The sequence below is a fragment of the Nyctibius grandis genome, chromosome 6 (genome assembly GCF_013368605.1).
Source record: "Nyctibius grandis isolate bNycGra1 chromosome 6, bNycGra1.pri, whole genome shotgun sequence".
Taxonomy (NCBI): Eukaryota; Metazoa; Chordata; class Aves; order Nyctibiiformes; family Nyctibiidae; genus Nyctibius; species Nyctibius grandis.
This window is the reverse complement of record NC_090663.1, coordinates 87366923-87394281: the sequence shown is the minus strand read 5'-3', so window position 1 is coordinate 87394281 and position 27359 is coordinate 87366923. Positions and strand designations below refer to the sequence as shown.

The 27359-nt window shown below is 43.8% G+C and overlaps 2 protein-coding genes across 9 annotated transcripts in view; one reads left to right on the top strand and one right to left on the bottom strand.

Moving 5' to 3' along the window:
• LOC137664547 (albumin-like) overlaps positions 1-27359 on the bottom strand; it is a 369558-nt gene that overhangs the window by 77903 nt on the left and 264296 nt on the right. The window lies entirely within an intron of this gene.
• On the top strand, positions 287-27293 carry USO1 (USO1 vesicle transport factor). 7 transcript variants are annotated; one of them, XM_068403933.1, is made up of 26 exons: positions 287-396; positions 841-927; positions 1038-1102; positions 2306-2385; positions 4161-4172; positions 6501-6601; positions 7890-7992; positions 8150-8205; positions 8836-8956; positions 10720-10898; positions 11036-11176; positions 11996-12084; positions 12803-12957; positions 13212-13417; positions 14259-14279; positions 17760-17870; positions 18523-18641; positions 19035-19216; positions 20082-20203; positions 20903-21041; positions 22292-22455; positions 22667-22756; positions 23515-23601; positions 25167-25265; positions 25732-25947; positions 26377-27293. In XM_068403933.1, the coding sequence occupies exons 1-26, from the start codon at positions 331-333 to the stop codon at positions 26452-26454; spliced, it is 2889 nt and encodes a 962-aa protein (XP_068260034.1). In that variant the 5' UTR covers positions 287-330; the 3' UTR covers positions 26455-27293. The 7 variants fall into 7 exon arrangements, with proteins under 7 accessions (XP_068260034.1, XP_068260033.1, XP_068260036.1 ...); XM_068403932.1 differs by having other exon boundaries at positions 13206-13417; XM_068403935.1 differs by lacking the exon at positions 4161-4172.

The window sequence follows — 27359 nt, the reverse complement described above, 5'->3', positions numbered from 1 at the left end:
GGGAGCAGCGAGAAGGCAGCGGGCGGGAGGGGCTCGTCCCGCGGCGGGGGACTGTCACCGGCGGGGGACTGTCACCGGCGGGGGACTGTCACCGGCGGGGGACTGTCACCGGCGGGGGACTGTCACCGGCGGGGGACCGGCCCCGCCCACCGGGAGCGTGGCTCCCGCCCGGCCCCGCCCCTGCCCGCCCGCCCGGCGGCCACGTCGGTGCCACGTCTCGGCGCAGGCGCTGCGGCCGTTTCCGTTTCCGTTTCCGTGGCGGGGGCGGCGGCGGCGGGTGCGGGAGCGGCGGCGGGGGCCGGGGCGGCGGGGCGAGCTCCGCTGGCCGCCATGAACTTCTTGCGGGGCGTCATGGGCGGCCCCAGCGCCGGGCCGCAGCCCTCCGGCGCCGAGACGGTGAGCGGGGCGGGCGGCAGCTCGGCGGGGCCTAGCCGGTGGCGGGGGGGCGAGCGGGGCTGCGCCGGGAGCTGCGGGGCGCCGCCCGGGCCCCGGCCAGCGGCTCGTTTTCGGCAGGCCCCCCGGTGCCGGGCGGGGCGGGTGCGGGGGCGCTGCCGCGGGCGGTGCAGCCGGCCCCGCTGGTCGGGCCGGCCGGGCTGGCGCGGTGCCTGCGCATGCCGGGAGCGCCCGGCCGGGCCCTGGCCCCGCGGCCGGCTCCGTGCGGGGGCAGCGCCGGCGCCTGGTGAGTTTCGGAGCACGGGGAGAAGTGGCCGTAGCGCTTCGGTGCGGGAGTTCACCGCTCTCCGCGCGGCTCCCGAAGCTGGGCTGTGTTTCGTGGGGTGTTTGGAGCCTGTCCCGTGGCTGCGGCACGCTGTCTTCTCTCACGGGTCTCGTACATTTCAGATTCAGAAGCTGTGCGACCGCGTGGCTTCTTCCACTTTGCTGGATGACCGGAGGGATGCTGTGCGTGCGCTTAAATCCTTGTCCAAGGTAAGCACCCAACGTCCTGAAGAGCCACGTGGGTTTTTGATAGTTTTGTGATGTTTTGCTTTGTTTAGACTCTGAGCTAGACGGGTAACTGTTCAGTTTTTCTCCATTAGAAATACCGGCTGGAGGTGGGCATCCAGGCCATGGAACATCTCATCCACGTGCTGCAGACAGACCGGTAAGCATGCTGCTGGCTTCTGGCAGCCACCTCCCGCTGACAGCCTGACCCTTCTCTGCTGCTGAAACCACCCCACACAGACTTTGGTCTCTGTACGAACAGAGCTAGGAGGGGAGCTGGGTTTTGAACAGCTCTTCTGTCACGGTGGCTTTTTATGATGACAAATATATACAGAGGGGAAAAGAACAGAATTCCAGGAACTTGGATGAGAGGGACAGAAAGACCTGTTCTAAAGTAAAGGTGGTACCAGAGTGTATCTTAATGCTTCTCAGTGGTCAGCTTCCACTCCTGTGGAATGGAAAATCCAAAATGACAGTGTTAATTAAATAGTTTTTTAAATAACCCGACTCAACCTGTTATTGGGTAATAGGTGAGCTAGGTAGAATGAGGAGGGAATGAATGAAGTCAGCAAGTGTGTCATCAAATGAATTTGTAGAATAATTCTGTCACAGGGATTAATGCAGGCATTTATATTGAAGGCTTCAAGGAAATAGGGTGCTGGACTCCATGGCTGCTGTTAAGACAGATGACACTGTCATGAGCAGGAGTGTTTCTTCTAATGTCAAGAATTAGGAAAGCAGCAGTTGAGTGTCTAGAAGGAGGCATCTTGCTCTGCTTTGGTATATAGGACAAGAATCCCTTCAGTGCTCAGCCGAAGGCTGGTGGTGGCCTTCCCTTGCCTGGCCAGTTATGCTGGCTGGGCAGAAGGTGTGGGGCTGGTGTCTGGGTGAGTCCATGTTATGGCCATTCCATTAGCTGGGTAGTTATAAATGAATGTCTGCCCTGCATGCGACTTGGATGATGAAAAGAGCAAAAGGGAAGGTTATAGGAGTAACTGGCACTGACATGAAGGGGCAGCCCTTCAAAAAATGAGGTCAAGGAGCCTGCTTTCATCCACTTATCTGCTCCTGTGGCCAGATTTCAACTTTGAGAAGGGAGGCGGGGCTCTGCTGATCTCCTTTGCTTTGAGATGCTAACCTGAACCCTTCAGGGCAGGAGCTAGAGAGCTTTTCTGTGCTTTTTGGGCTCTACTTGTCCCTTCAGAATTTGTGTGTGCTGAGGCTCCGTGCAGGTGTCTTGTGTGACTTGGGCTGTAGTTGAAAAAACAGTAGATACATCTTTCTGGTTTTTGGGTTTTCAGCTGAAGAAATGCTGTCTTCCACAAAATGTTGATAGACTAATTTGTGGTTCTTTCATTTGCAGTTCAGATTCTGAAATAATTGGCTATGCCTTGGACACTCTCTACAATGTAATATCGAATGACCTAGAAGAGGAGGAGCAAGGTAAGCACCTAGTAGTCATAGTTGTATTAACTGTGGGGGTGCTTTCCTTGGTGGTTTTGTTCAAATTATAAACTGTAACAGTATGTGATTTACTAATGCTGAGACTTGCTTTGTTATTGTGTAGCTGTTTGGACAATGGTAACAATCTTCTTGTACACAGCTTGCATTAAAGTAGTATTGGATCTCTTGCTTACTAATTTAAAAAACTAGATTCTATGAACAGCAGCCAGGTGGCAAGGGGATAGATCATTGTTTTTTCTAGTTTGTAAATAATTGAGTCGTTCTTTGCTATTGGGAAAGGACAGTTCTGGCTGTTACTGTCAAATGGGACACTATGATCTGATGATTTAACAAGGATATTGAGAGAGAAAATCTTGGGTACCTGTGGTAAGGTGGCTATATTTAAGTGTGAAAACCTTCTTTTCCAGCCCTGCTGAAGCATTTTAGAGAGAGACTGCCTGTCCACCCCAAGATAGATGTAGAAGTAGACACTATACAGCTAGGCTGTGAAATTCCCTGCCCTTCCTGCCTTATTTTATTTTCAAAGGCCTTTATTGATAGGCCATCAAAACTGGTCTCTAAGGTCAAAGAAGTGGTTTCAGCTCTTAAAAATAACCCCGTATTTCACACAAACATCAGTATGCTGAAGAAAGTGACAGCAGTAACCCAAATCAGGCTTGGGCAAGAAGAATGTTCTTAAAACTAAATATATGAATTTATTTAGGAGCAGGGAGAGCCCAGACTGAAGAAGAGCCAGATGCTTCTGACAAGTAAAACAGCTGTTGATAACAATTTCAGGGTCTAGAAGGGTTGTCACATGATGGTAGACTTGCTGTCCAAGGCTTTAAGAGGAGAACATAGACAACAAAGAAAAAGGATTGTAGGATATCCATTCTGGTTTTGGATGAATGATCATGAAAATCTATTATATTGGCTTGTCCAAAAAAACCCAGAGGTCTTGGGCAAGCATGAATACAGTGTGAGCAGAAGGCTACATTTGAGATGGCTGAATATCTGTGGGTTCATAACATGCTGTATTTGCCATGGCCCTCAAGAGTCTTTTCTAGTCCCTGACAGCCCTTGTACCTCATTTTTCAGTTTCCATTACATGCAGTGGAGTGCAAATGCTCCTGTGAATGGGCAAAATATGAGGTGCTACTGCTGTTTGAGTTGAAGTCTCTTGTCTGCAGTATTTACCCCAAGTTATTTCTTCAAAGGCTTCTTAAGTGATAAATAACTTTATCGAAAGTAGGTGAGGGTTCTCCAATGTGAATCAATTTCTGCCAGTATGTTGGCATGATGTTTTGCAGTATGTCCTTTCACGGTGCCTTCTACAATGAACTGTCTCGTCTTGCAAGCTGAAATCCTTCTGTTACATGTTATTCTTAACCATCTCTCAAATTGTCGCTTTGCTTACTTGTCCTTCTCTTTGTTCATCCAGTTGCCTGATCTTGATGAAAGGGGTTTTGAACAAGATCAGAGTTTTACAGTGCTGGTGGATCCATGTTCATGGTCATGGCCATGATTATGGACTGCACAAGAATGTTATTAGCAGTCTCTTATGAACAGCAAAGAATTGACAAAGGAGTTATGTATGTGAGATCACCAGAGTATGGGGTGGTTTAGAACCCCCTGAAGGAGTAATTGCTGCTGTAGGAAGCTAGGATGGCTGCTTGGACAATCTGAGCTTGTGCTGCTATTGGTTGTGCTGTTTGGAAAGCTATTCAACTTGTAAACCTTTCTCTTGTTTCTTTTTCTTTTATCTGCACTGACAGATGATTCTGAAGGTAAAAGAACCTTTACTTATATAAATATGGCACTTTGTTTTAGGCCTAGTTGCTACTCACACCCCTAACACTGGCTGCTGTTTAAAAAGGACACTGTGAAAACTTGGATTGCAGCTCTATATGTTTTCTTTGGAGCAGATGTGTCTTCCCAATTTTGTTTCTCATGTGATTTGGGCATGTTGAATGCCAGCAGATCTCTGGAGATTGTAATAATGATAAATTCTTGTTTAGGATGCCATGAAATTGTGCAGCTTCAGCACTGGCAGGATTTTAATGGGCAAAAGGTTGAGAACAGTTTCTGATTTCAAGAAGCCCTGAAGTGTGACACAAATGCACATGCTGCACGTTAAGCATCCTTCACAGTGTCTCCTTTAAGCAATGCATGTTAAAATACAGTGTTTGCTCCTACTGTAAGTTACCACTAACACTTTGCATGTTCTCTTTTTTTTAAACTGCTTTTATCAAAATGGACTTCATGGGTTTATTTTAAGATTAAATTCCAGTTTGCAGTGCTGGTTGTTAGTGAATCACTAAGAGCTAATCTTAACAGATGGAAGTCATTCTCTTTATTTGAGCCCTGTGAATGTGTAGATTTAAAGAGTGATTATGGTGGAAGTCTGGTTGCAAGATCTATGGTGTATCCACCTAAGTAGAAGATGCAGTTTCACTTCACCTGTTGCTTTCTGTCTGGCTCCTCTCTCTCTTTTTAAAATTTAGCAGAAGAAATACCAATAAGAAAAAGCTGGGGTTGGGGAAGAAGACAACTTTAATTTGGCCCTTTTATAGAAGAATCTAAAACATCCTACACAGGAGTCATGCTTTGGAATAAGTGAAAACTACAGCAGACTTACAAGAAGCCCTCTAAGTTGTGTGTACTGCTCAGGGTTTGCCTGAGCACCCAGAGCTTGTGCAAGGACAAGAGCTCTTGCTGTTTGTAGCTGAGTTTGGGTAAAGGACAAGATGTTCACGCACAGCTCGTCAAAAATTCAAAGTGAAATATTTTCACTTAAGCATCTATTTAAAAGAAAACAAGTTCAGGTCTATGGGTTCTCCTTGGTTTGCAGCAAGCTATAGTGCATGCAGTCTGTGTGTGATTCTGAGCTGAGTTGCCTCTTATTCTACAGTAGTAAGTGCAGCAACTGAAATTGTGGAGTTGCCTTATCTGGTGTATTTTTTTGTGTTCATGGAAACCAGGAGTGACCCAGACTTGATCAGCTCCTCAGCTTCAGAGAGCTCACTGTCACACTTGTACTCTGCTAGGTGCTACATGCCTGGGCTAGAGTTACTTTTGCACACAGTGTGTCCTCCCTCTGTCATCTTTTGTTAGTATTTCTTCATTTCTGCAGCTAAAAATTCATAGCACGCTGGTGCTGCTTCTCTCTCCCTCTTGTAAGCTACCTACTGATAAGCCTGCTTCAAGGGAGAAACACAGTTGTACTACACTGGAGAAGTGATCAGCTATTCTGCAGTGTCTGAAAGGCCAAGCAAGAACCTCTTTCCTGTCTTGGAAATCCTTAAAAATTTCATCTTATAAACTGATACCCTGCAGTGAATCACCATAGCCAACAGTTTGAATTGGGTTGGTTGAATTAAAATTGTTCTCTTGGCACCAAATTTTTATGGTAGAGTCCTTTGATTTCTGTTTTGCCATACCCCTAAGAAGGTACAGAGTTGGGAGATTATGTGTGGTCTTTGACCCTTTTTATAGCTGCTCAGTTGTTAACGGTTTGGCAGTGACCCCTTGATCAAGCTGTAAATCCTGCAGCTGAAAAGCTGAGGTCTCAAACTGTACTGCACTTGAATGAAATGTCTTCTTTTCCTGTCCAAAATGGAAGTATAATAAAAAACTCCCTTTGCCTTAGAATGGCTGTTCCTCAATTTCACCATTGAAATTCTTTAACTGTGCCAACCAGTAGTACCTAAATATGATTGTTTTGTGAAAGAGCTTTTAAATTGTCACTTGGCCTCGAAAAGCAGCAGCAGTGCTGAGATGCAGTTTGCATTTTTGGGGATCAGAACTGTGAATCTGGTCGAATATGATCAATGGAAATAGCTTTTTTTCTTTTAATGCTGAAATGAGTTTTAGTAGATTCTTGGTTCCTTCCTGACTTTAAAACAAAATACTTGTCAGTAAAAGTTATGTTTAGAATAATGTAGGTTTTCTCTTTTGTGCAAAGCTTGTTTCAGTGTTTGTTGAGAAAATAATTAACATCATAGCACTGACTAAACCTTTCTGTCACCCATGGCTCTATTTTAGTAAGAATATAAATCACCACTACTTGAAGTTCTTCCAGTCGTGTTGTAATACATTGTTTTTTACTATTACAGAAGAAAACTTGCCAAAACAAGTTGATGATCTGGGAAGCCAGTTCACAGAGATTTTCATTAAACAGCAAGAAAATGTCACACTCTTGTTGACTCTTGTGGAGGTGAGCAACAGTATCGTACTTGGCATACTGAGGGGTATGTAGTGCTGTACAGGGAGGTTCTCTTAGTGGATAAAGCTGTGTTTTTGTCTTCCTAGTGAAGCCTACATCAGATGTGAGGTATTGAATCCAGAATGTACTTGATAGATGTATCTGTTACAAGTGAGACTAGGGCCTTACCCTGCAGCAGGCTGCTGTTGATTTTATTGACCCAAACCTGAGATCTGCAAGTTCAAACCAGCAAGCATCTGTCCTAAAGATAGGTGAAACCTATAGGTGGAGCTGGGTGACTGTTGCAACTATCTTGGTGTTCAGCTGCACACAGAAGTGTCATTTGATAAACATGTACATAGCATTGTGCAGAGCTGGAAGCTTGCCATGTGTTGTCTAAGTTACCTGTTCTTTTTCCTCTGCAGATGCCTTAGCTCAGTGTCCTCTTTGCTAGCAATATCATGCAGTTCAGGGTTTATCCTCTACAAGAGTCAATTTTAGAAAAAGCTTTATAAACCATCTAGCTTGTTTGGTGAGACAGAAAATCCATTAGCTACCACCTCTCTTTTCCAGCAAGCAGAGTGGAGATGTTTATCTTGGCCAGTGCCTGAGGTAGGTAGGGTCCTGAGGAAAGGATGACACACGCTCAGTTGTCACTTGTAGCTAGGAACAGGGTTAAAATAAGACTGACTGTCCACATTAGTGATCTGCTGGCTTACTTCAAGGTGATGCTTTAAAACCAGCTGGGTTAGAAGTACAGAAAGCGCTGTGAGGTCACTCAGTTGAGATGTGGGTCCAGTCACCAGCTGTTGAATGAGTTTGAGCTGATCTGGAGAGCTCAAAGATTTGTTGTGGTTGGTCGAGCCTGTCTGTGGACTCACTAGTTCTTGAGATTTGTCAGTTTTAACAGAGAAGCTGCTGTTACTGTTTGGGAATAGGAAGAAGGTACAAAAGGGCTTGCTTTTCTTTCCCTCTAGGATTTCTTGGTAATATGGGCTGATCTCTGGAGGATGGGACTGATTAGTTTTTAGAAAGAGGAAACAGCCAGGAAAGCTACCCCAGAGGAGAAGGAGGAAAGGAAACTGCTGGGAGTTCACGTTGCTGATAACAGACTAGAAAGAACCATGGAATAGGATAGTGCTTGAGTTGCTGGCCATGTGCTGTAATAGGATGGATGAAAAAAGAAATCGACAGGAGATGGAATTCCCTGTCTGTTTGGTGTCTATTCCTAACTGGTGTCTAGGAGGAAGTTGAAGATGGAGGAATTTATTACTTAATGTACTCTTCTCCATCTTTGCAGGAATTTGATTTCCATGTTCGCTGGCCTGGGGTGAAACTACTTACATCTCTGTTAAAGCAGCAAGGACCTCAAGTGCAGCAGATAATTCTTGTCAGCCCTATGGGTAAGTGGTTGAGTTTATTGATGATAAACTTGAAGCTGGAAGTTCAGCAAACATCATGGCAGAGGGCTAGAGGAGTGTCGATCAAGGTGTTTTAAAGACCTACAGCATGACAAAGCTGCAGCTTTTTTATGCTTTCTTTAAAAAATGTTTCTTGCAGGTGTTTCCAGGCTCATGGATTTACTAGCAGACTCTAGGGAAGTTATACGGAATGATGTAAGTACAGAACAAAGGCAGTTTATCCTCCTAATAAATAGTAACTGTCAATTGAATTGCTTAGTACTTGTGGGGAATTTGGATTAAGTTAAAGGAATGCATGTGAAGAAATGGTGGTTGCCAATTGGGAATATTTCATTCCTCATTGGAGTTGGGTGGCTTTGGGCCACAATTCACCTAAAAAAGCAATCTGTTACTGTGTATTTAATGCCAACATTGACCCTTGTGTAGGGTTTTCCTAGTACGTTAGCTGGTCTTTCTCCTGGCCTTCTGTCAGGTTCACTTCAATTCTTTCTCTTTACTCACCAGATGCTAAAATGCTCTAATTACTTATTGCAGAAGAGATGAGGTGCTCTACAAGTTCCCTCTTTCTTCTGTATAGCCCCTTAGCATCCTTTTTAACACTGCTGTGCTTCTATTGTCAAGTGCAGCGAGGCGAGGGAACTATTGCGTGGTGTCCAGGGTGGGTTTTGTTAGATGTGCCGAGCTGCAGGGCATGCAGTTCTGTCCTGTGATTCTGGCCAAGGATTATGCTGCTGATTTAGCATCCTTCTGAGAGCTGTGACTTGTGAAAAGCTATGTTGTTCTAGTAAAACTAAGCTTAATCTCCTCTCTCCCCGACCTGTCAAGGGAGTCTTGTTGTTACAGCAATTGACAAAAAGTAATGCAGCCATACAGAAGATTGTTGCCTTTGAAAATGCCTTTGAGAGACTTCTGGATATCATAACAGAAGAAGGAAACAGCGATGGAGGTACAGAAAAGACTAAGACATACTCACAGTCTTGTGCTTCTGCACAAACTATTAAGTGATGATGTTTACAAGCTGAAGTTAGTATGTAATTGGAGCTAGGTCAGTGGGTAGAAGGATCAAAACACACAGCTTGGTTGTAACAATACAAGCAAAAGCAAGCAGGCAAGCAACAAACAGAACAAGACTGAGCAAGTAGGCAGGGTTTCAGCATCTTTTGCAAACTAGTCTTGAGATAGTTAAAACATCAGTTAATTTCTCTGAGCATGTGTGCATGAGTTGGTGTGTCTGTGAATGTGTATACATAGAATGGCAGTGTCAGATATGCGTGTGCTGCATTTGTCACTTACTGAGTTAAGCATCTGCATTCCTCCTGCAAGGTCCTTGGATGCTTGGGGTGGCTGAAAGTAGCAGCTTGCTGAGTTTCTTCAGCCTTGCTAGTAACTTCAGTTTGTGGTCAGCTCCTTGCCAAATCGTTTACCTGTTGAAGGGGGGAAAAAAGATAAAAAAATGAGCAAAAATGATGGAGCACTTAGTTGCTCTTTTTTTTTTTATTAGCAACACATTGAGTTTACCACCAATTGTAGTTTGCGGTGGGATCTATTTCAGTAACAAGACAGGCTGCTGTTCCACGACCTTTCTGTGGGCTGCAGGAGCAGTTAATGCTTCTCTCCCAACTGAATTATTCCAGGAATGTTGGCATGGAAGGATTAAGCCAACCTTTGATTCAAAGCTGCTACTTTTAGGCAGCTAATAATTTTAGGAGACTTGGTATGTAAATTCCTAAGTGCTAAGAGTTCTCTGCTTCCCTCCTCGGTGTCCATTTGGCCTGTCTGCAGCCCTGCTGGGGCCTGGATTACCAGCTGGGGCTCTGCAGCGGGAGTGGGAAGGGGGGAATGTGGCAGGTGCTCTCTGTTCTCCCACTCCCAAGCCTGGCACTGCCTGTGTGTTTTCAGAAGTGCAAGGAGTAAGTCTTAATCCCTTCTGTTGAGTCCAGATTTGGAGGCATTCCAGCAGTACCAGAAGCAGGCTGCCTTTATTCATGTTTTCTGCTGGGCAGAATTGTCTGAGGTTTTTCTTTTTACAGAGTACCTAGTTGATTAGCATCTATAGTGTTTTTTTCAGTACAGATAAAACCTGAGGGTAATAAAAAAAGCTATTGCAACTCCAAGGAGTTGAGTTACAATTGCCTCATGGCAAGGGCTATGTGTAAGAATTGCTTCTCCACTAAAATAACCCAAAAAGTAGCTTTGAAATGAGCTGAAGATGTAGCCAGTGATTACAGATAGTGAATGTGTAACCCAGTAAGAATTGCTGCATTTGAATCATGATGCAGTTCAAGAGGAACTTCATTTAGTGCTTACAATGCAAAGAGACAGTAGTGTCTGACTAGTCTGAGTAGTGCCTGACTCTGAGGTAGGTATACTCCAAGACACAAAGTAGTTGTGAGGCTTTCTTTGAAGTTTTTCCTATTCCTACCCAATTAACTCATACTAACTGTATATTCTTTGGAAGTAATGTTTTTGCTTCAGACTTGTGGATGAAAACACAATTAAGGTTTCCTTGGAAACGTAGGTGTATTTAATTTGGAGTGACTGATTATTTTTTCATGCATGGGGTTTACAGTTCTTAATCCAAATCTGATGTTCATTAAGAATGAAGAGTTCAGAAGTGTGTGCTATGTTCCATCTAGAACATACTTAGTGCATGGAGAAGCTACTTAGTTTTCCATTTGATTAATCTTTTGGTTTTTTTTGTCTCACCAGGAATAGTAGTGGAAGACTGTCTCCTCCTATTACAAAACCTGTTGAAGAATAATAATTCCAATCAGAATTTCTTCAAAGAAGGTTCATACATTCAGCGTATGAAGCCTTGGTTTGAAGTTGGAGATGACAACTGTGGGTGGTCTGCACAGAAAGTAACTAATCTTCACCTAATGCTGCAGGTAAAACACTTCACTTAACTCTGAAGTATCGATGTCAACTGTGAGATCCATGTGTTGTGCTGAAAGGGGTAACTTTTTGTTTTGCATTTCAGAAGGTTTTGGGCTCTCTTTACATAGAAATATTTCTTTTTTTCTAGCTTGTGCGGGTACTCGTGTCTCCCACAAATCCTCCTGGTGCCACCAGCAGTTGTCAGAAGGCAATGTTCCACTGTGGGTTGTTACAGCAGCTCTGCACAATCCTGATGGCAACTGGAGTTCCTGCTGATATCCTGACAGAAGTAAGAGGGAGCAAACAGATGTAGGGCTGGGGGCAACTGAATGGCTGAAAGCAGCAGTCTGCAGGGATAACGGGTTGCTGCAGAGACAAACTGAAATTACAGTATTTGCTAAGAATGCATTTCAGATGCCAGAGATGTCAGCTTCCCGTGCGGGCAACAGAAATGCGAGATGGTCTTTTACATTATATTCTGCAACCAGAAAGTGTTTGGATTTGCCTATTTTCCTGTTGGATTTCAGTGTAGCCCAGAGTGGCCAAACTGATTCATGTTTTGCCCTGTTTTGGGGGTGGTTTTTTTGTTTTATTCTTTAGAGACTCTAGAAGTATTCTGACTCAGCAGGTCTCCAGTGATGAGGGATTTCTAGCTTCTAGAAAGCCCTGTCACTAGTGGTTTTCCCTTGATAAAATGATGTGCTTAGGTTGAGTGTAGAAGGATTCCTTTGGTGTGCCCTCCATTCCAATGCTTCTGTCTCGTAAAAGATGAGTTTCAGAGGTTTTAGCTCTCGACTGCTCTAAAGTGTCTGGTTTAACTGGCTGTCATAGCAGAACTGATCTGATAGAGAACATTAAGCTGGAGATAACTGGGTATGATAGTGACATCTGAGCTTTGTCCCCTACCCTTTGCTCAGCATCCTTCACAGCTGTTGTTTGGATTTAATTTGAAATGGTTTTATTGAGTAAACCTCTGTGCTGAGACTTGGTATGTATTTTTTGAAACCGAGCTGTCAGGGTGATCTTGAATAATTTTGAGTGATCTAGGTAGTAGATTATGGCTCACATTTACCTATGGATTTAATTTTGTTCTCTGCCCTTTCTGTAGACCATTAATACTGTATCAGAGGTCATTCGAGGATGCCAGATGAATCAAGACTACTTTGCCTCTGTAAATGCACCTTCTAATCCACCAAGGTAGAGGAAGAAAAGTGTTTAACTGTGTTAGGTAATGATGTATTGGTATGGGCAATGGCAGTCTAATGCAAAGGATTGTTTAATTAGAGTTTGGGATAATGATACAGAGCAACAGCTTCAAGTTCACACTGTGTGTATTAGGTATAGCACAAAGGTGCCAGGTGTGTTACCAGAGAGATGAGGTCTGGAACTGATTTTATTTGTTATGGGGTACCTGAAAAGCCAGATTGGGACAAGCTGCTACTGTCAGCCAGACGACAGTCTCCAAAAGGATTTAGAGGCTAAGAAAATAGACAGGTAATGGATGTTTACTCAGACTGGGCAACAGCAAGTGTTAGCTTAATGAGATCTTAATCTCAACATTTGAATATAAGGATGAGGGTAGAGAAAGACATTCTATATTACAAGTTGATAATGGCCTTATGAGGCATCTTCTACAGTATCACTGAAGCTAGCAGGGAGCAGCAGGGGACTCGATGGGAAATGAAAATATTGCAGAGGAACACTAGCTCATTGCAGTCATCTAATTAATCTACTGTCTTGTGTTTTAATGAACTGAAAAACTTTATTAAAATCAAAGGTTTTACTCAACTGTTTGAAATGGTAATAGGTGGAGTAGGCAAAAGTATCTCCTTACTTGGAGAACAGACTCCAAATTGTCTGCAGTTGTTTGTTCATGACTTTGTCCTAATGCTTTTTCCCTTTCCTTCCCCAACAGGCCTGCAATTGTAGTCCTTCTCATGTCCATGGTCAATGAAAGGCAGCCTTTTGTGCTGCGCTGTGCAGTTCTCTATTGCTTCCAGTGCTTTTTATACAAGAACCAAAAAGGACAAGGAGAAATCGTCTCAACGCTCCTGCCATCCACCATTGACGGTAGGGAAGGCTCATGTCTCTGCAGCGAGTTGTGAACTAGCACAAATGTTTAATGCATCAACTGATGTCTTCTGCAAAATCATTTACCTGCCATTGAGTGTCTGATCCAAGCAAGATGATTTGGCTTATGATTTATCTAAAACTTCACTAGTTTAATTTTTCTGGGTTTTAACTGTATGCTGATGTCTTAACTTGCTGTTTTTGTGGCTTGTTTTGATCTGACTTGTACCTCTTGGCCATTCTGGTAGCTACAGGTAACTCTGTCTCCGCTGGTCAGCTGCTCTGTGGGGGCCTCTTCTCCACGGACTCTCTCTCGAACTGGTGTGCCGCCGTGGCCCTGGCCCACGCGCTGCAGGAAAACGCCACTCTGAAAGAGCAGCTCCTGAGAGTCCAGCTGGCGACGAGCATCGGCAACCCGCCCGTGTCCCTGCTCCAGCAGTGCACCAACATCCTCTCGCAGGTACGGCCCTGACGGGCCCCGCTTCGGGTTCAGGCTCTGGGTAGCCAGGAGGAATCCTGCTCTGGTGCAGGTGCAGCGCAGGAAGACAGGAGCACTAGCTTAAGCAGGAGGATTCCCTCTCCTGCTGACTGTTGTTAAGCTTTGCTAAAAGCACTATGTGCTTCAGGGGGAGGAGAAAAGCAGCAAATCTTGCTTCTTCATCAGTGATTGCTGCTTGATGTTGCCCACTCTCAGTAGGCTGAGGGTCCTAAAGCATCTAGAACTTAAAAGACAAGACAAGCTGGCAGGATCCCCAGTCACATTTTATTGCTGAAGAAGTGCCTGGTTAGTCTTTAACCTGTACCTGCTAACTTGAAACATCTTGAAAATACCAGGCTCTTGTGTTTTGATTGTTGCTGGTTTTGCTCTTCAAAACTAAAAGCTTTTTTGAACTTGTTCAACATGTTAACACCTGGCTTTGCAAATGAGGAGTGAACTTCACCTCCTAGCCCACACTTCCTTGTGACATTCATGTGTGTTATTCATACTTTTCCCCGAAATGGCTGTAATAATGAGGAGCTAGTTAACTCTGGCAGCAATTAGACTTTCCTGCAATTGAGAATAATGGCAGAATGCTCAATTTTGAACTTGTTCATGTGACTTGTTTCATCTGCTTTACCTGAAAATAGACGCTGCTCCTCTTTATCCCTTTCCTGGCATTTTTGTCCAATGTAAATTTGAGTCAGTAAACCTGCCTGTGGCTCTTTAGCCTTAAATGATACAAGGGACTCAAGCTTTGGGGGAGTGTTTCTGAAATGTCTTCCACTTCAAGGTTCTCAAGTAATATGTGTGTAACTTGCAGGGTGATAAGATCGACAGACGGGTATGTATTTTTTGGCACTGCTTTGGCATTTTCTTGCCAAAAGCAGGCCTTTTCCTCACCTTGGGTTTTGCTGGGGAGATATTCTTTAACTGCTTTTTGATGTGTTTCCACTTACAGCTGTGTGTGGCAGTTGGGTTTGGGTTTTTTCCTGGCATAACAAGCTCTTTCTCTGTCTCCAGGGGATTCTCTGGGGGTCCTCCATAAAACTATGGGATGAAGGTCTTGGGTAGCACGGGTGCTTTCTTTCCAGTGGGGATTCACCATGTGGTCACCTAACAGATGCCCTTACTTGTAAGGAAGATCAAAACTGATAGAGATGCTGTTTTCTCAGACTGGCCTGTAGCAAACAGCTGGTACAGTCTGAAGTGGGAACATGCTGCTGATTTCCTGACTGCTAAAAGAAACTGTTTAACCTGCCTTCTGGCCACTCTCCAAGTCCTGCTGACCAGCAGCAGCTTTAACCTTGGAGCTGCTAGTTGTGACTAGCAGGGACCTCATTACTTGCTGATGACCCCTGAAGTGAGTTGTTTGACTCTCAGGCTGTGTTACTTAAACAGCTTTAAGTAGGTTATCAGCAGCAGAGAAAGCAGTTCCCAAGTATCACTGTGGAGTTGTCTGCTTTGGTTACCCCATGGATCAGTTGTCCTGAGGAGTGGGGCTGTATTGCTACCAGCCCTGAGCTGTAGAACAGCGGCCATGGAGAGCTGTCATGTGTCACAGTAGGGGTTATGGTGGTATGTCTAGAAAATAGCTGTGTGTGATTTCTTTTTTGAGAGGGTGTTTTGGACTGTGTAAGTCCTTAGGCAGAATATGTTTATTTGACCTCAGAATAGAGTGCAGTGCTTGAGAATAAATGTGGTTTGCCACTGCTGCCAGCAGATGATGTGCTGTAAATGCCAGGTCACACAAGCAAAAGGGACTTTGCATTTCTGACAAGATAAGTGACACTTCTACTGCTGTTCTCCTAAGAAGCACAAGGTGTGCCAGTGTGCTGTGGGGCAAGACTGCCAGTTACAGTGGTTATTCCCAGTGAGTATGAACCAGCTAATAGTGTTGGGACAATGAGAGCCAGTATTTGTAAACATGAGTGAGGGGAAAGGGGTTTCTAGTGTTGTGCTTGTTCTGTTTGAAGCAAGGATTTCTTCTTGTTCAGTTAGGGGAGAACTGACTCTGTCTTTTGAGAAATAGTTGATGAGACTGATGTCTTTGTGCAGGTAATGGCTGTCATAGCCACTTTGTCAGTAATTATTCTGTCTGAACTTGTAACTTCCTTGGACTGGTTCTGGTTGCTCCAAGTAACTTTTGTCTATCCCAGAAGGATGAAAGCAGTGTTGTATGGGTGGTTACTGTGGGCTTAAACGCAGACTGCCAGCAATTAAACTGGTTAAGTGTAGCTAAGCTGTTTGACAAGACAATACTGCTGCAGTTCACTGCACCAGTGTGGTGTGGCAGATGAATTTCTGTATGAGCTTGTAAGACCTATGATTTGTCACCTTGTGGCTTCATTCATGCCTTGTGTGAAGACTGGAGTGTGAACAGTGTTCTTAGCCTTACCTAGTGGGTAGTAGAAAGTGGTGAGACAGCTCTTTGGGCACCCTGTTTTGCCTTTGTGGGTAAACCCCCTATATGCTAGTGAGTATCTCTTAAATATGTCTTGTCATTAGACTGTCTTGGAAATAAGTGTCCCCTCATGAGCAGAGATCTGAAAGTGGTGTGTTGCATGCAAATCATTAATGAAATACAAGGTGGGTAGGGGAAATGTACAGCGGTGATGGGGCAAGCCTAATGAGCCAGTTCAGAGGAAAAGAGAGGGCAAGAGGAGAACAGTTTGGTGGGGACCAGGCAACTTGCAGTGAGGTCTAGGTCAGTGGAAACCAGTTGTGGCCTTCAGCTAGAAGGGTAGCAGCAAGGAAGATGATCTGTGTGTTCATACAACAGCATGACAGGGTCACAACAAAGCTGCAGACAAAACTATAGCGAAGACTAAACAATGATTGCTAGTAGGGCATGTGGTACTCACCATGAAACGCAGCAGGCAGGTGCTGTGCAGTTGGTGGTGATGGCTGTGTTCTCTGCTGTTCTGACACACTTCACTTGGGTCTCTGGAAGTAATGATGGTGATAGTGATGACAAAGGGCTGGATGCTCCCTTTCCCATGTGAGGGATGGCTGCCACAGTCTCAATATCTGTTATCTGTGATGTCTTCCTTTAAGGAGACTGTTTCATCTTAGTAATGGTGATAGACTGCAGCAAATCACAGCACCTCAGAAGGAAGTCCTTGAAGGCAGTCTCTTCAGAGCTTGGTTTTTCTTCCAGAGTTGCTAGATTCAGTTCCTGTCTTTTGGTGGTCCGCAGTGGCAGTTGGGTAGCTGGGAGCCTGCTACAGAAGAGCTTCTAGCCAGAGTGCTGCTCACTGGCTGTTTTGATGGGCAAACTGGTTTATTCAAAGACCTTGGGGGGATTTATTTTTCTTCTAATGTGTAGCTAAAGTTAAAGACAACACTGCCTTCAGCTCTAAAGCAGAGGGGTTATCTGAGGCAAGGATGGAAGTTCAATGTCTCAAGCACAGGCTCTTTCTTTGTTGCTGATGAGTACTTCTCTGGTTTGCCACTGTCTTCAATCCTGTGACCACTTGTCCCAGTGGATTTTCTTGCCCCCTTTTGAAGATACCCCAGCAGTTTTATATGCCTCATCTTGCCTTCAAGACATGACTTCAGCTCCCAGTTACTTTACCCAATTTATTAGGTGCTCTTGTGAGGTTTAGTTTTCCATGCAGGCAACATTTTTCTTGGATGCCTTCTGAATATAACAGAAGAGATGCATGCCTCTGAACGCTGCTGTGCCCACAATATCTGCAGAAAAGACAAGGGGGACAGGATTGAGAAGACAGTCAATTTGCAGATGAAAACTAATTTTTTCTAGTTAACAATAACCAAATACTGCAGTTAGCATTCCTCTTGCTGGTTTAATGTGTATACTGTCTGAACCAAAAGCCACTCCAGGATTATCTTTCTCAGAAAATACTATTAGGAACACATGGCAATTTTTAGTCAGCAGGGGAAGCCTTAGTGATGCATCTCTTTCTCCAGGGAATCCTTACCTAACTTAATTTACACCTTGTTCCTTCTTTACAGGGGTTGTGTGGATGTTCCTTCATGTTACCCTAATGTTAATTAAAAATGCAGAACTAATTTGTTATGATTTTATATCGGTGCTAATTTGCATTGAGTCATATTTCACGTCTGTGTTGCTTGTTGTTTTGCTCTGAAAAACAGTTAAATATGAATGGTTTAATGCTTGTTTCCTCAAAGCACTAAAGCTGTGTTCAGTACAACTAACAAATGGGTATTTTGAAAGACTTGACGTGTCGTTTTTAAAATGATGAGGTGAAAGGGGGCAAGTCCTGAATCAGTACAGCTTTTTTTGGTATTTTAGTCCTCCGCTGTAGAAAGATAACGATGGGGATTTTTTTCTTTTCAGGGCAGCAAAGTACAGACCAGGGTTGGACTACTGATGTTGCTTTGCACGTGGCTAAGCAACTGCTCCATTGCTGTCACCCACTTCCTTCACAATCCAGCCAATATTCCTTTTGTATCCTTGACCTGCTTGCAGAGTAGAACCACTTGCCTAGAAAGTACTTGGATTATTCTTGCTCAAGTTAAGTGTTTATCTAGATCAGTTTGCAGGGATGCTGCAGGACATAACAGAAAGTGCCTTGGGGCAAGAGATAGAACCAGCCTTCTGTTGCCAATGCTCTGTGCACGCTGACCTGTCTGTGAGATGTGCACATAAATTAAAGTACAGCAGAAAGCAACGTCATTCTGCCAGCAAAGTGTGTGTTTTATTGTGACAAGCCCATTGATATTTCTAGTGTGACTTACGCTTATACCCAAGAGGCAGGAAGAATGCTTCCTACTTCTGTTGGAGCTTGTTTTTATGCTTGCTTTTCAGGAAGTCTGACTGAAATACACAAGGCTGAACTGTCACCTTATCTAAACTGAAAGTCTGTTTTGGAACAATAAATCTCTTTGTTTAAGCAGACAGTTGCTGAGAAGAGAAATTTCAGGGAAACCACTGATAAGGAGCTAGCTTTGCGAGAGTTTCATCAGCTATTTTGCCTACTTGCTAATCAGCCTTGGTTTTACATGTGAAAATAATTGTAAATGGCAATTTGTATACGGAGGAGTATGTTATGTGTTTTGTGCTTATGAAATATCTCAAATACCCTTAACAAGAGCTCTAGCTAACAGGGCAGATAGCTGAAAACCTTGGAGAAGAGGAGCAGCTCGTCCAAGGCCTGTGTGCACTTCTGCTTGGCATTTCCATCTACTACAATGACAATTCCCTTGAAAACTACAGGAAGTAAGTATGGGGTAGAACTAAGAGGATTGTAGGGAAAGGTTCTGTGAATGGCAGGTGGTGGTTTAAGAGGGTGTAAACTGAGGTGGTGCAGTCAGAAATATCTGGTTGAATGTTTTCTATGCGTGTTCCTTAAGGGATGCAAAGTACCTGACCCACCTCTCGCTAGGCAAAGCAGATAGTGGTTTTGCATGGGTCCTCCTGACCTTTGTGTTCTTGGGCTGAGAACAGATGTCAGTGGCAACTGAAAACTTGCATCTTGAATGCAAAGTGTGTAGTGCAGTTAAGACTTGAGACAGACGACCAGAGTTGTAACTGCAAAAAACACCTTGAGGGAAGAATGAGTTCCTTTCTTTCCAAGTGTTGCACTGTGATTGATTTGTCTCTTCCTTTCAGAGAGAAGCTGAAACAGCTGATTGAGAAGAGGATTGGCAGGGAGAACTTCATTGAGAAGCTTGGCTTCATTAGCAAACACGAACTTTATTCCAGAGCTGCTCAGAAACCACAGCCTAGTTTTTCTAGCCCAGACCACATGATGTTTGATCATGAATTTACCAAGCTTGTAAAAGAATTGGAAGGTGAGATGTTATGCTCATTTCTTTAGTTTTTGTGATGAACTGATGACTGATCTACCACATGTGCTCAATGTGACCCTGTTAAAAGTGGTGTGATGGTACTAACATGAAGTATTCTGAAAGATGTGTTACAGTAATCGGTGTAAGTACCCAAGCTCACAGTTCAATATTTAGTAAAAATAGTCTCAGTACAAGCCCAAGATCAGGGTTTGTACTAACTGTATAACTTGATATTTTAGGTGAAATGATTCTAATACCTGTGATGAGTTATCACACTGTGGCCAAAAGGTGTATTTACCTGGGCTTACACAGAGACTCAAGTATTTGCTGTTTCTAACCAATTCAGTAAGAAAAATTATGAATTCTGAATTTCCTGGCTTGTTAGAAAATGATAGGGACTCCCTGCAGTGTTTTCTGTCCTTCACAAGACAGACAGGTTGTCATCATCCTTAACATCTAACTGATGTCCTGTTTATTTATATTGCCCAACCTAAACAGGTCTAGAGAAGGAAAAAGCCTTGAAGCAGCAACAGTAAAGATGGTTTTGCCCAATTGCATTTCATCTGTGTGTTGCCCTTGTAGTCCTAAGTCTGTTACTACTTTGCACAACCACTTGGGCAGTTGTAGTAGAGCCATAATGCAAGTAAAACACACCTTCTCTGAGATGGAGGGCTCAAACTGTGCAAACCTTGCTATAAAAAGCCTGCCAATTCCTGTTTTCTTACACCTGTTTGTGACAATTTTGTTAATTTAAAGTGCAGGTTGGGTTTCTAATGCCATGAACTCAGTGAACTGGGTGAGGTTGTGTGACTTGTGAGGACAAAAAAAAGTGTGAACTGGGCTTTAGTTGACAAACTGTTTTTGACAGGTGTCATAAGTAAAGCTATTTACAAGTCCAGTGAGGAAGATAAAAAGGAGGAGGAGGTCAAGAAGACATTGGAACAGCATGACAACATTGTGACTCACTACAAAAAAGTCATTAGGGAGCAGGTAAGAAGTTACACCACACATGTGCCTCCAGAAGCTGTTCTGGCTTTCGGGGGCCCTGCAGTGCGGTTTGATACCTGATGTTCCAAAACAAGGAGTCTAGCAATGCAGAAACACTTCTAAAAGCACTTAAGCCAAGAATTTCTGGTTCAACTGTAATGTCAGTGTTTAGACTACTGGTTAAGTTTAGTTGTTTTCCTGGGGTACCTCTGCTCTTCGCTGCGTTCAAGTGTTTATTTACAAATATGTAACTGCAGAACTTGCAGCCCTTCACAAAGAGATGTCATTTGTCATTGAACATGTAATGACTGCAATTACCATGGCTTCATTAAAGACATGAAGTGAACCAAATATGTGCAGGCTTCAGTGTGATGGAGAAAAATCACAATCATCAGCTTCCATGTACTTTCTTTTTCTTTCTCATGCTGTCCCTGGTATGGGGATGCTGGAGGTCTCCTCCGAAAGATTTGGAAGGCTTTAGTCTGGAGTGACAGGCTGCTTCTGTCTCTCCCAGGCTTTTTTCCTAGGAGTAGCTAGCTATTTTGTGTGAGGCTTGTCTGCTCCTCTGTCACAGGTAGCACTGACAATGTCACTAACCAGTTGTGTGTACTGGTGGAGTTAATTTTTCTGTCTTTGCCTTTCTGGCAGCATTGTATTCAAAAGTGGTACTACTCTAAGTGCCTTTTTTTTTTCTTTGCACAGGACCAGGAGCTTGAAGAATTAAAACAACGAATTAACAGTTTAACATCTCAAAATGAACAGCTCCAAGCAACAGTTACACAGCAGGTGTCGCAGATCCAACAGCATAAGGACCAATATAACCTCCTTAAAGTACAGCTAGGTAAGCTTCAGGGAGAATAACTAAAAATCATCTGGCTATCACAAAGATCTTGTGTGATTGATGGCAAGCTGCAGAACAGCTCCAGCAGACAGCCTGCTATCACTTCAGGTGTGCTGCTGGATGTTCTGTAGCATATGAGAACCTCCCCTAGAGATAAAATATACTTGTTCTTAAGTTGATGCTGAGCGTTGCAAACAATTTTAACCATCAGAGTTGCTTCATTATCTTAAAAATACTACGTTTGGCTTTAAGTGCCTTGAAAGTTATGGACTGAAGCACAGTGAGAACTGAGAGGACAGCTTGGAAATGTGAACGAGGTATAATCTGTTCTTGCTTTGTGCTCAAGTCTTGGGTCTCTTGAAAGAAGTTTGGTTTTCTGCAAAATCCATTTGAACACTTGAGCTAGGGCCTGTATGCCATGTAGGCCTGCTCATGGGGAAAACAAGTGCCTGGAGAGGACTGCTGTAGGCCAGGCAGTTCACTTAGGTGGGCACATGGAAACACTGGGATTAGCAATAGCTTTTGATCTGATTCTGGTGTCACTCTGGTTGCCCTTCCTTGCCACCCTGGCTACTTCCCTGCAGGTGTGCCTGGTGAGGGATGGGAGCTGAAGCTTGCAGTAGGAACTGCTGGCTACCAGGGAGCACTGTTGCAGACCAGCTGCTGGTAGAGGCTTTCTGCACCTTTGTTGCTTTAGTCCAAACCAGACATTGCCTGTTCAGACTCAGAATATGAGCAGATGGGCCATGGTGTGTGCTGAAGTGGGGCCTAGAAGGAAAACATGAATTAGGGAACTGTGGAATGGCAGATGTGCAAGATGAGGCCTGTTACTGTCACTTGAGAGACTGCTAACAGAATGGGACGGTATATTCGAGTTACTCCAAGGTGAAGATGCCTGATAAGCTGTATATGACATGACTGCAAAAAGTAATTCTGCCTTCAGGATTATTTACGATTAAAAATATGTAAGAAACAATTGTCCTTCCTCTACAGAATGATTTGTCTATGAACTTACTTGATGAACGGAATGACTGAAGCAGCACAGAAGTGCAGCCACAAATACATACTTGGAGGAATGGCAAATGAGAGCTCTTTATTCAAATTTTGGTAGAGAATTCTTAAACACTCTGCTTTGGTTCTTGAGTTAGAATGGCTTGTGTTGCCCTGGGGGGACTTTAATTGGTGTGTTTGAAGCTAACTTGAAAATGATGTCGGTGTTTGTGACCTTTGTTATAAACTCTGTCCTTTAGGAAAGGACACTCAGCATCATAATTCCCACAGTGATACGTTTCAGATGAATGGCATTCAGACAGAAGAAGTGAGCAAACTGAAAGAGGAGCTGGAAGAATGGAAAAACAAGCATGAACTGCTGCAAGGGCAGTTAAGGGAAAAGGATTCTGTGATTGAAAAATTGGTAAGCGCTCACTGTCGTGGCAGAACTTGATGTGCCTTCCAGTTCCTGTTCTCAAATGTCATCTGCCTTAAGCTGTGTAAGGCCTCCTTGTGATGGCAGTTTGTGCTTGGGAGCTCTGATCATGCAAGCACACGGTTTGATTTGTGTTCTGACAGTGTGGCTGTATTTAGTCTGTCTAGTTCCATGGCTTATTTTCCTGTTGCTGTTACAGAAATCTTCACAGTTGGAAATGGGAACAGCAGAGCAGTCGTTGCAGACCAGCAAATCCGGTGGCTTGGAGCTCAGTAATGAAGTACAGAAGGTAAACTTGTGGTGTTTCAGCAGAGCTGCAGGGACCAGTGGTAGCTCAGGATGGGAAGGGAGCTCTGTCATACTTCAGGGATGAACATTGCTTCTGGAGCGTGTTGATGTTTTTAATGGTGTACTTTTATGGGATGATGGTACTTGGAGCATCAAGGTCATGCATCCAAAAATGAATAATTTGGTTTTGCTAAGCAGGTTTGAGCCAGCAGAGACACTTCAGCTGACTCTTCAGCCTTGCAAAATCTGTTTATGCATTGCAAAACATACCTTTAAATGTTGTTACAAATGCTTCCAGGTGTTAGATGTACAGCATGGAGTAAGTGTTTAAATATCTGCAGGTTCAATAATCTAAGGTAGCTGTTGCTCAAAAAATACCTAGCAAAGTTTCTCTGATCAGAGAACTAATAATAGCTGGATTGATAAGTCATCATGGATTTCTGCCCCAAGAATGGTAAGGCATAGAGGATGCTAGCGGTGTGCTAGTGACTTTTATAAACACAGCTGAGGCTCAGAGAGCTGCCTTGGTGGGGCATTCCCCAGAAAAAGGGTTTGTAAGAGCAGGGTGGAAAATGGTGTGTGTTGCTGACTAGGTTAGAGAAATGGTTGCTGTGCTCTTGTTGAGAGATGCAGCTTTCCTCTTATGTATGCTAGGATGAAGCAGTTAGTCTGGTAGCATTTCACTTCAGAAAAAATGTGAATAAGTACCTTACTTTATCAAATTAACTTAAAAGTATGTTTTGTCTTTGTTTCCCCCAGGAATTAGAAATGCTCAGGAGTCAGATACAACTACAGTCTGCAGAAATCTCTAAGCTTCAGGTTGAGAATCAGAAGCTACAAGTAATGGTACCAGTGAAAAGTTCCTTATTTTCTCGTAGGGGATTGAATCTTGAGGACTTTGTTTTCCTGCTTATGCTGTCTGTAGTTACTGTCCTAAACCAAGCTTGTTTTATAACTACACATCAGCAAGTGATTCCAACAGTGTTTTAAATGAAGTAACGTGTTACCTAGATAAATCCTTCATGAGGAAAGAGGTGACTTCCAGTCCAGTTAGTGCTCTGTGAGGCCACTGCTCCTTGCTATTTTTAAACAAAGCAATACCAACTGTTCAGTGTTTTAAGCTTATACTCTAATCAAAGCAAGCAGTCTCTTGTGAGACACAACTGCATGATATTAAGTACATTAGAGATGATTATTCTTACAGCAGTTGAGGATACTAATTTGAAAGCTGATGTACAGCTGAATGGCAAATGGTAGGTACATCTGTCTGTGCAGACCTCCAAATGCTTCAGAGCTTTTTTCAGCTGTGTATTAACAAGATTAGCCAACAAAGCCTCACAGAATAGATAAATAAATGTGATTGTGTCCTCAAAGCTAGCTAACAGCATTAGAAAGTGAATGTGAAGCTAGAGAACTTAATGAGTTGCATGACCATGTCACAGCAGAGCTGACAGATAAAGCTGCTGCAGCGTGGGCACACAAGCAACTGCAGGGATGACAGTATGTGATGTTTGGGGTTGCTTAGGCAGATCAAGGGTAGCTCCTGTGTGCTGCCTGACAGCTCTGCTCTAATGAAGACGGGGTAGCTGGACTTGCTTAAACGCTTGCTTCTGGCTGGTTTGTTCTGACTGGTGTACCAAATTCTAATTCTGGTATTGCAAGAGTGAGGACTTGTGCTGGGGAAGTATCAAGTGTTCAGTTTAATGTAGAGATCCTCTGAGAGAGGAAGGCTTTTAATACTTGCACTGTCACAAGTCTCAGCTGCTCTGACAGAAGGTGCCACTGCACACGTGTTGGCCCTGTGTGCTCCTGAGGCAGAGGCCACCCAAGTGCTCCGTGCTGCCACCAGTTGTCAGGCCACCTCACTGCCTACCTTTATTAGAGCTTGGACGTAAATGTGGTGGCTGGAGATGCTATTGTCTTGATCTCATGCCATGTTGCAGTTCTAGCTGAAAAACGCCACATTTTGGAAAGAGTAAATTTGGGTAGGGCCAGCTGAGACTAAAGCATTGTTATTTTTAGTAGTCACATACAAAGATTTGGATATTTAGCCTAATAAAAAAATATCTTTGGCACTTAAGCAACATCTGAGTGAAGGCTGGTGGCCCATAATAAGACAGGGCCTGCCTAGGAAAAAAACCTAACATTCTGTTTTAGAGTGCAACTTGTATGAAATAAAGGGTGTGCCTTGTGTTCTCCTCTTTGTGTGCACTTGCATACGTGTTTGAGACCCCAGGAAGCATAGATCTGTTTGCTGATGCCTTGCAGTGCAGGATGTGTACAACTACCACACCTTGGCTATGCTGTAAGGAGAAAATATGCTTTTAAATTCTACAACTGAGTGTATAACGTCTTAGCTCGCTCTCTTTGTGAGGCATTCAGTGCTCTGATACTGAACCTTCTGTCCACAGAATACCACTGCAGATCATGTGTTAGGAGACAGCGGTGCAACAGCAGCAAACAGCTCTGAAGTGAAGGGACGGCTTGAGCAAGAAATAAAAGAACTGAAGGTTGGTAGCGGAGGAACACAAAACCAAGTCACTGGATACTCAGCCATCAGTTAGGAGAACTTCTACAATAGGAAAGGCTTTGGGTGGAAGTGGTTTGTTTCCTCAGCATCTGAAGTGTTTCAGGCTATGGAGGGGAAGCTGGATGATTCTCCTTCCTTTTCTCCAAGGAAATGTAGGCCCTGTCTGCCTTCTAAGAGTTGGTAAGGACAGTCTAGGAAATAGCTTTATTTGTGACACAGACAGCCCAGCTTGGCTGGGAGGAGGTAGCCACTGTTCAGACTTCCACCTACCTTACTCCTGGTGTGTGATAAGGGAGTTTGGGTAAGGAAGTGTGTGGGAGCAAGGCCACAGGGCACTTGGGGTTGGAGCTGTTACAGGTAGTGTATGGAATGTGATTGTAGGAAACAAGGCTTCAGGTGTTCCTGTGCTCATGGTGTACCTTGGTGTGTGATTTTCCTGTTGCCAGAGTGAAGTCAGAGCCCTTTCCGAGGAGAAAGAATCACTAAAACAGCACCTGGATTCATCCAGTAGTACAGTTGCTATCTTGCAAGATGAGAAAAGTAAACTTCAGCAAGAAGTTGCAGAATCTAAGAAAGAACAGGATGATCTTCTGGTGCTTTTGGCTGACCAGGATCAGAAACTATCTGCACTGAAGATCAAATTGAAGGATCTTGGTGTCCCGGTAAGCCTCACAATCTGTCCCGTGAGTTCTCAGGTCTGAGGCAGGTCGTAGCAGTCTGGGTATGGCATTACAAAGCACTGGACGGACATTTTCCTCCTCAGCCTACACGGTGAAGAACGTGGGGTTTAGTTCATGCAGCTGTATGGGAAACTGAAGTGTGTATGGAGTTGCTCACTCGAATGTCCAGGGAAGAACTGACAGTGCTGAAGGGAGGCTGTTGTTCCCAGAGTCAGCCATCCTTGGCAGAGAAGTTAAAAACTCTGTGACATTACAAGGACAGTTGCCTTTATTAAGTGCTAATTGATACAGCATGATAATTTTAGCTTAGCTTTAAGCTTATTTTCACTCCCTCAGCATCTGTCTTGCCTTCAAAATGTGGGATCAGAGTAAGGGATGTTACTGCTCACAACAGATCTTTCTTAATTTCAGGTTGAAGATGAAGATGATATTGAATCTGGAGATCAAGGGGATGAAGATGAGGATGGAGATGAAGAGGAGCAAGACTAGAATACTTTTGTGTGTTACCATGAAAACTAGATTGCATTGCTGGGAAAAAATCTATTATTGGTATACTAAGCAAAACATGCTTATGAGAAGCAGACAGGAGAACAGCAACTGTGGGACTAGTTCTAAGTTACTGAAGTGTTTGAAACCCTTCGTACTAGGTAAAGCAAACAAAAATCACTGTGTAAGTTCTACATGAGTATCCCAAATTGTACCTGTTTAGAAGTTGCTTTAGACACTGTTTAAAGCGTGGGGATGACAATGTTGCTGCCTCAGTTCATTGTCATTGACAGAAGTTCTGCGCATTTGTCTATGGTTTTAACCTTCTGGAACTCTTAATTAAATACAAAAGTATTTGGTTTAACATCTCTCCAATGGAATCATTGCCTCTGCCTTCAGCATGGAGCTTCCGTGGGATTTGTGGCTTCCTTGAAAGAGCAGTGGTGAGGTGGAGGGGCTGGGGGGCTGTGGTGTGTGGTGGCCACTGCCAGCCTCGTGGGCTGGTTCTCTAGGTGCGACTGGACCTGCACAGCGTCGAGTGCCTCGACACAGGATATGGCTGCATCTGGAACCTTCCAGGGAACCCCAGCGCTGTGTTAAGGAGGGGAAGAGCTTTCATGGAAACCTGTGTAAGAAGGGTAGCGTTTCTAAGAAGAACCTCCATGGAAAAACAAAGACAGATACACTCTTTCTAAAGATCTAATGTGCTAACGAGTCAGCGTAAAAATAAGCAAAAATCTTGTTGACTACTTCAGTAAGGAAATGAAAAATACTATGATTTATATAACTTATTGGCTCTTAATGAGTGAATAAAAGATAAAATTTTAAAAGAAAAAACTGAATACAGTAAATGCATCAATTTCATTTTTTGGTAATAAAAAGAGGTATGTCCACTTAGTACTCATTCA

Bases quoted from the DNA above. Each gene is read 5' to 3' on its own strand.
- USO1 (XM_068403932.1), top strand. From the start codon at position 331: ATGAACTTCTTGCGGGGCGTCATGGGCGGCCCCAGCGCCGGGCCGCAG. The intron at 6,602-7,889 runs GTGAGCAACAGT...CCATCTTTGCAG, and splicing joins TCTTGTTGACTCTTGTGGAG to GAATTTGATTTCCATGTTCG. The intron at 20,204-20,902 runs GTAAGAAGTTAC...TTCTTTGCACAG, and splicing joins AAAAAGTCATTAGGGAGCAG to GACCAGGAGCTTGAAGAATT.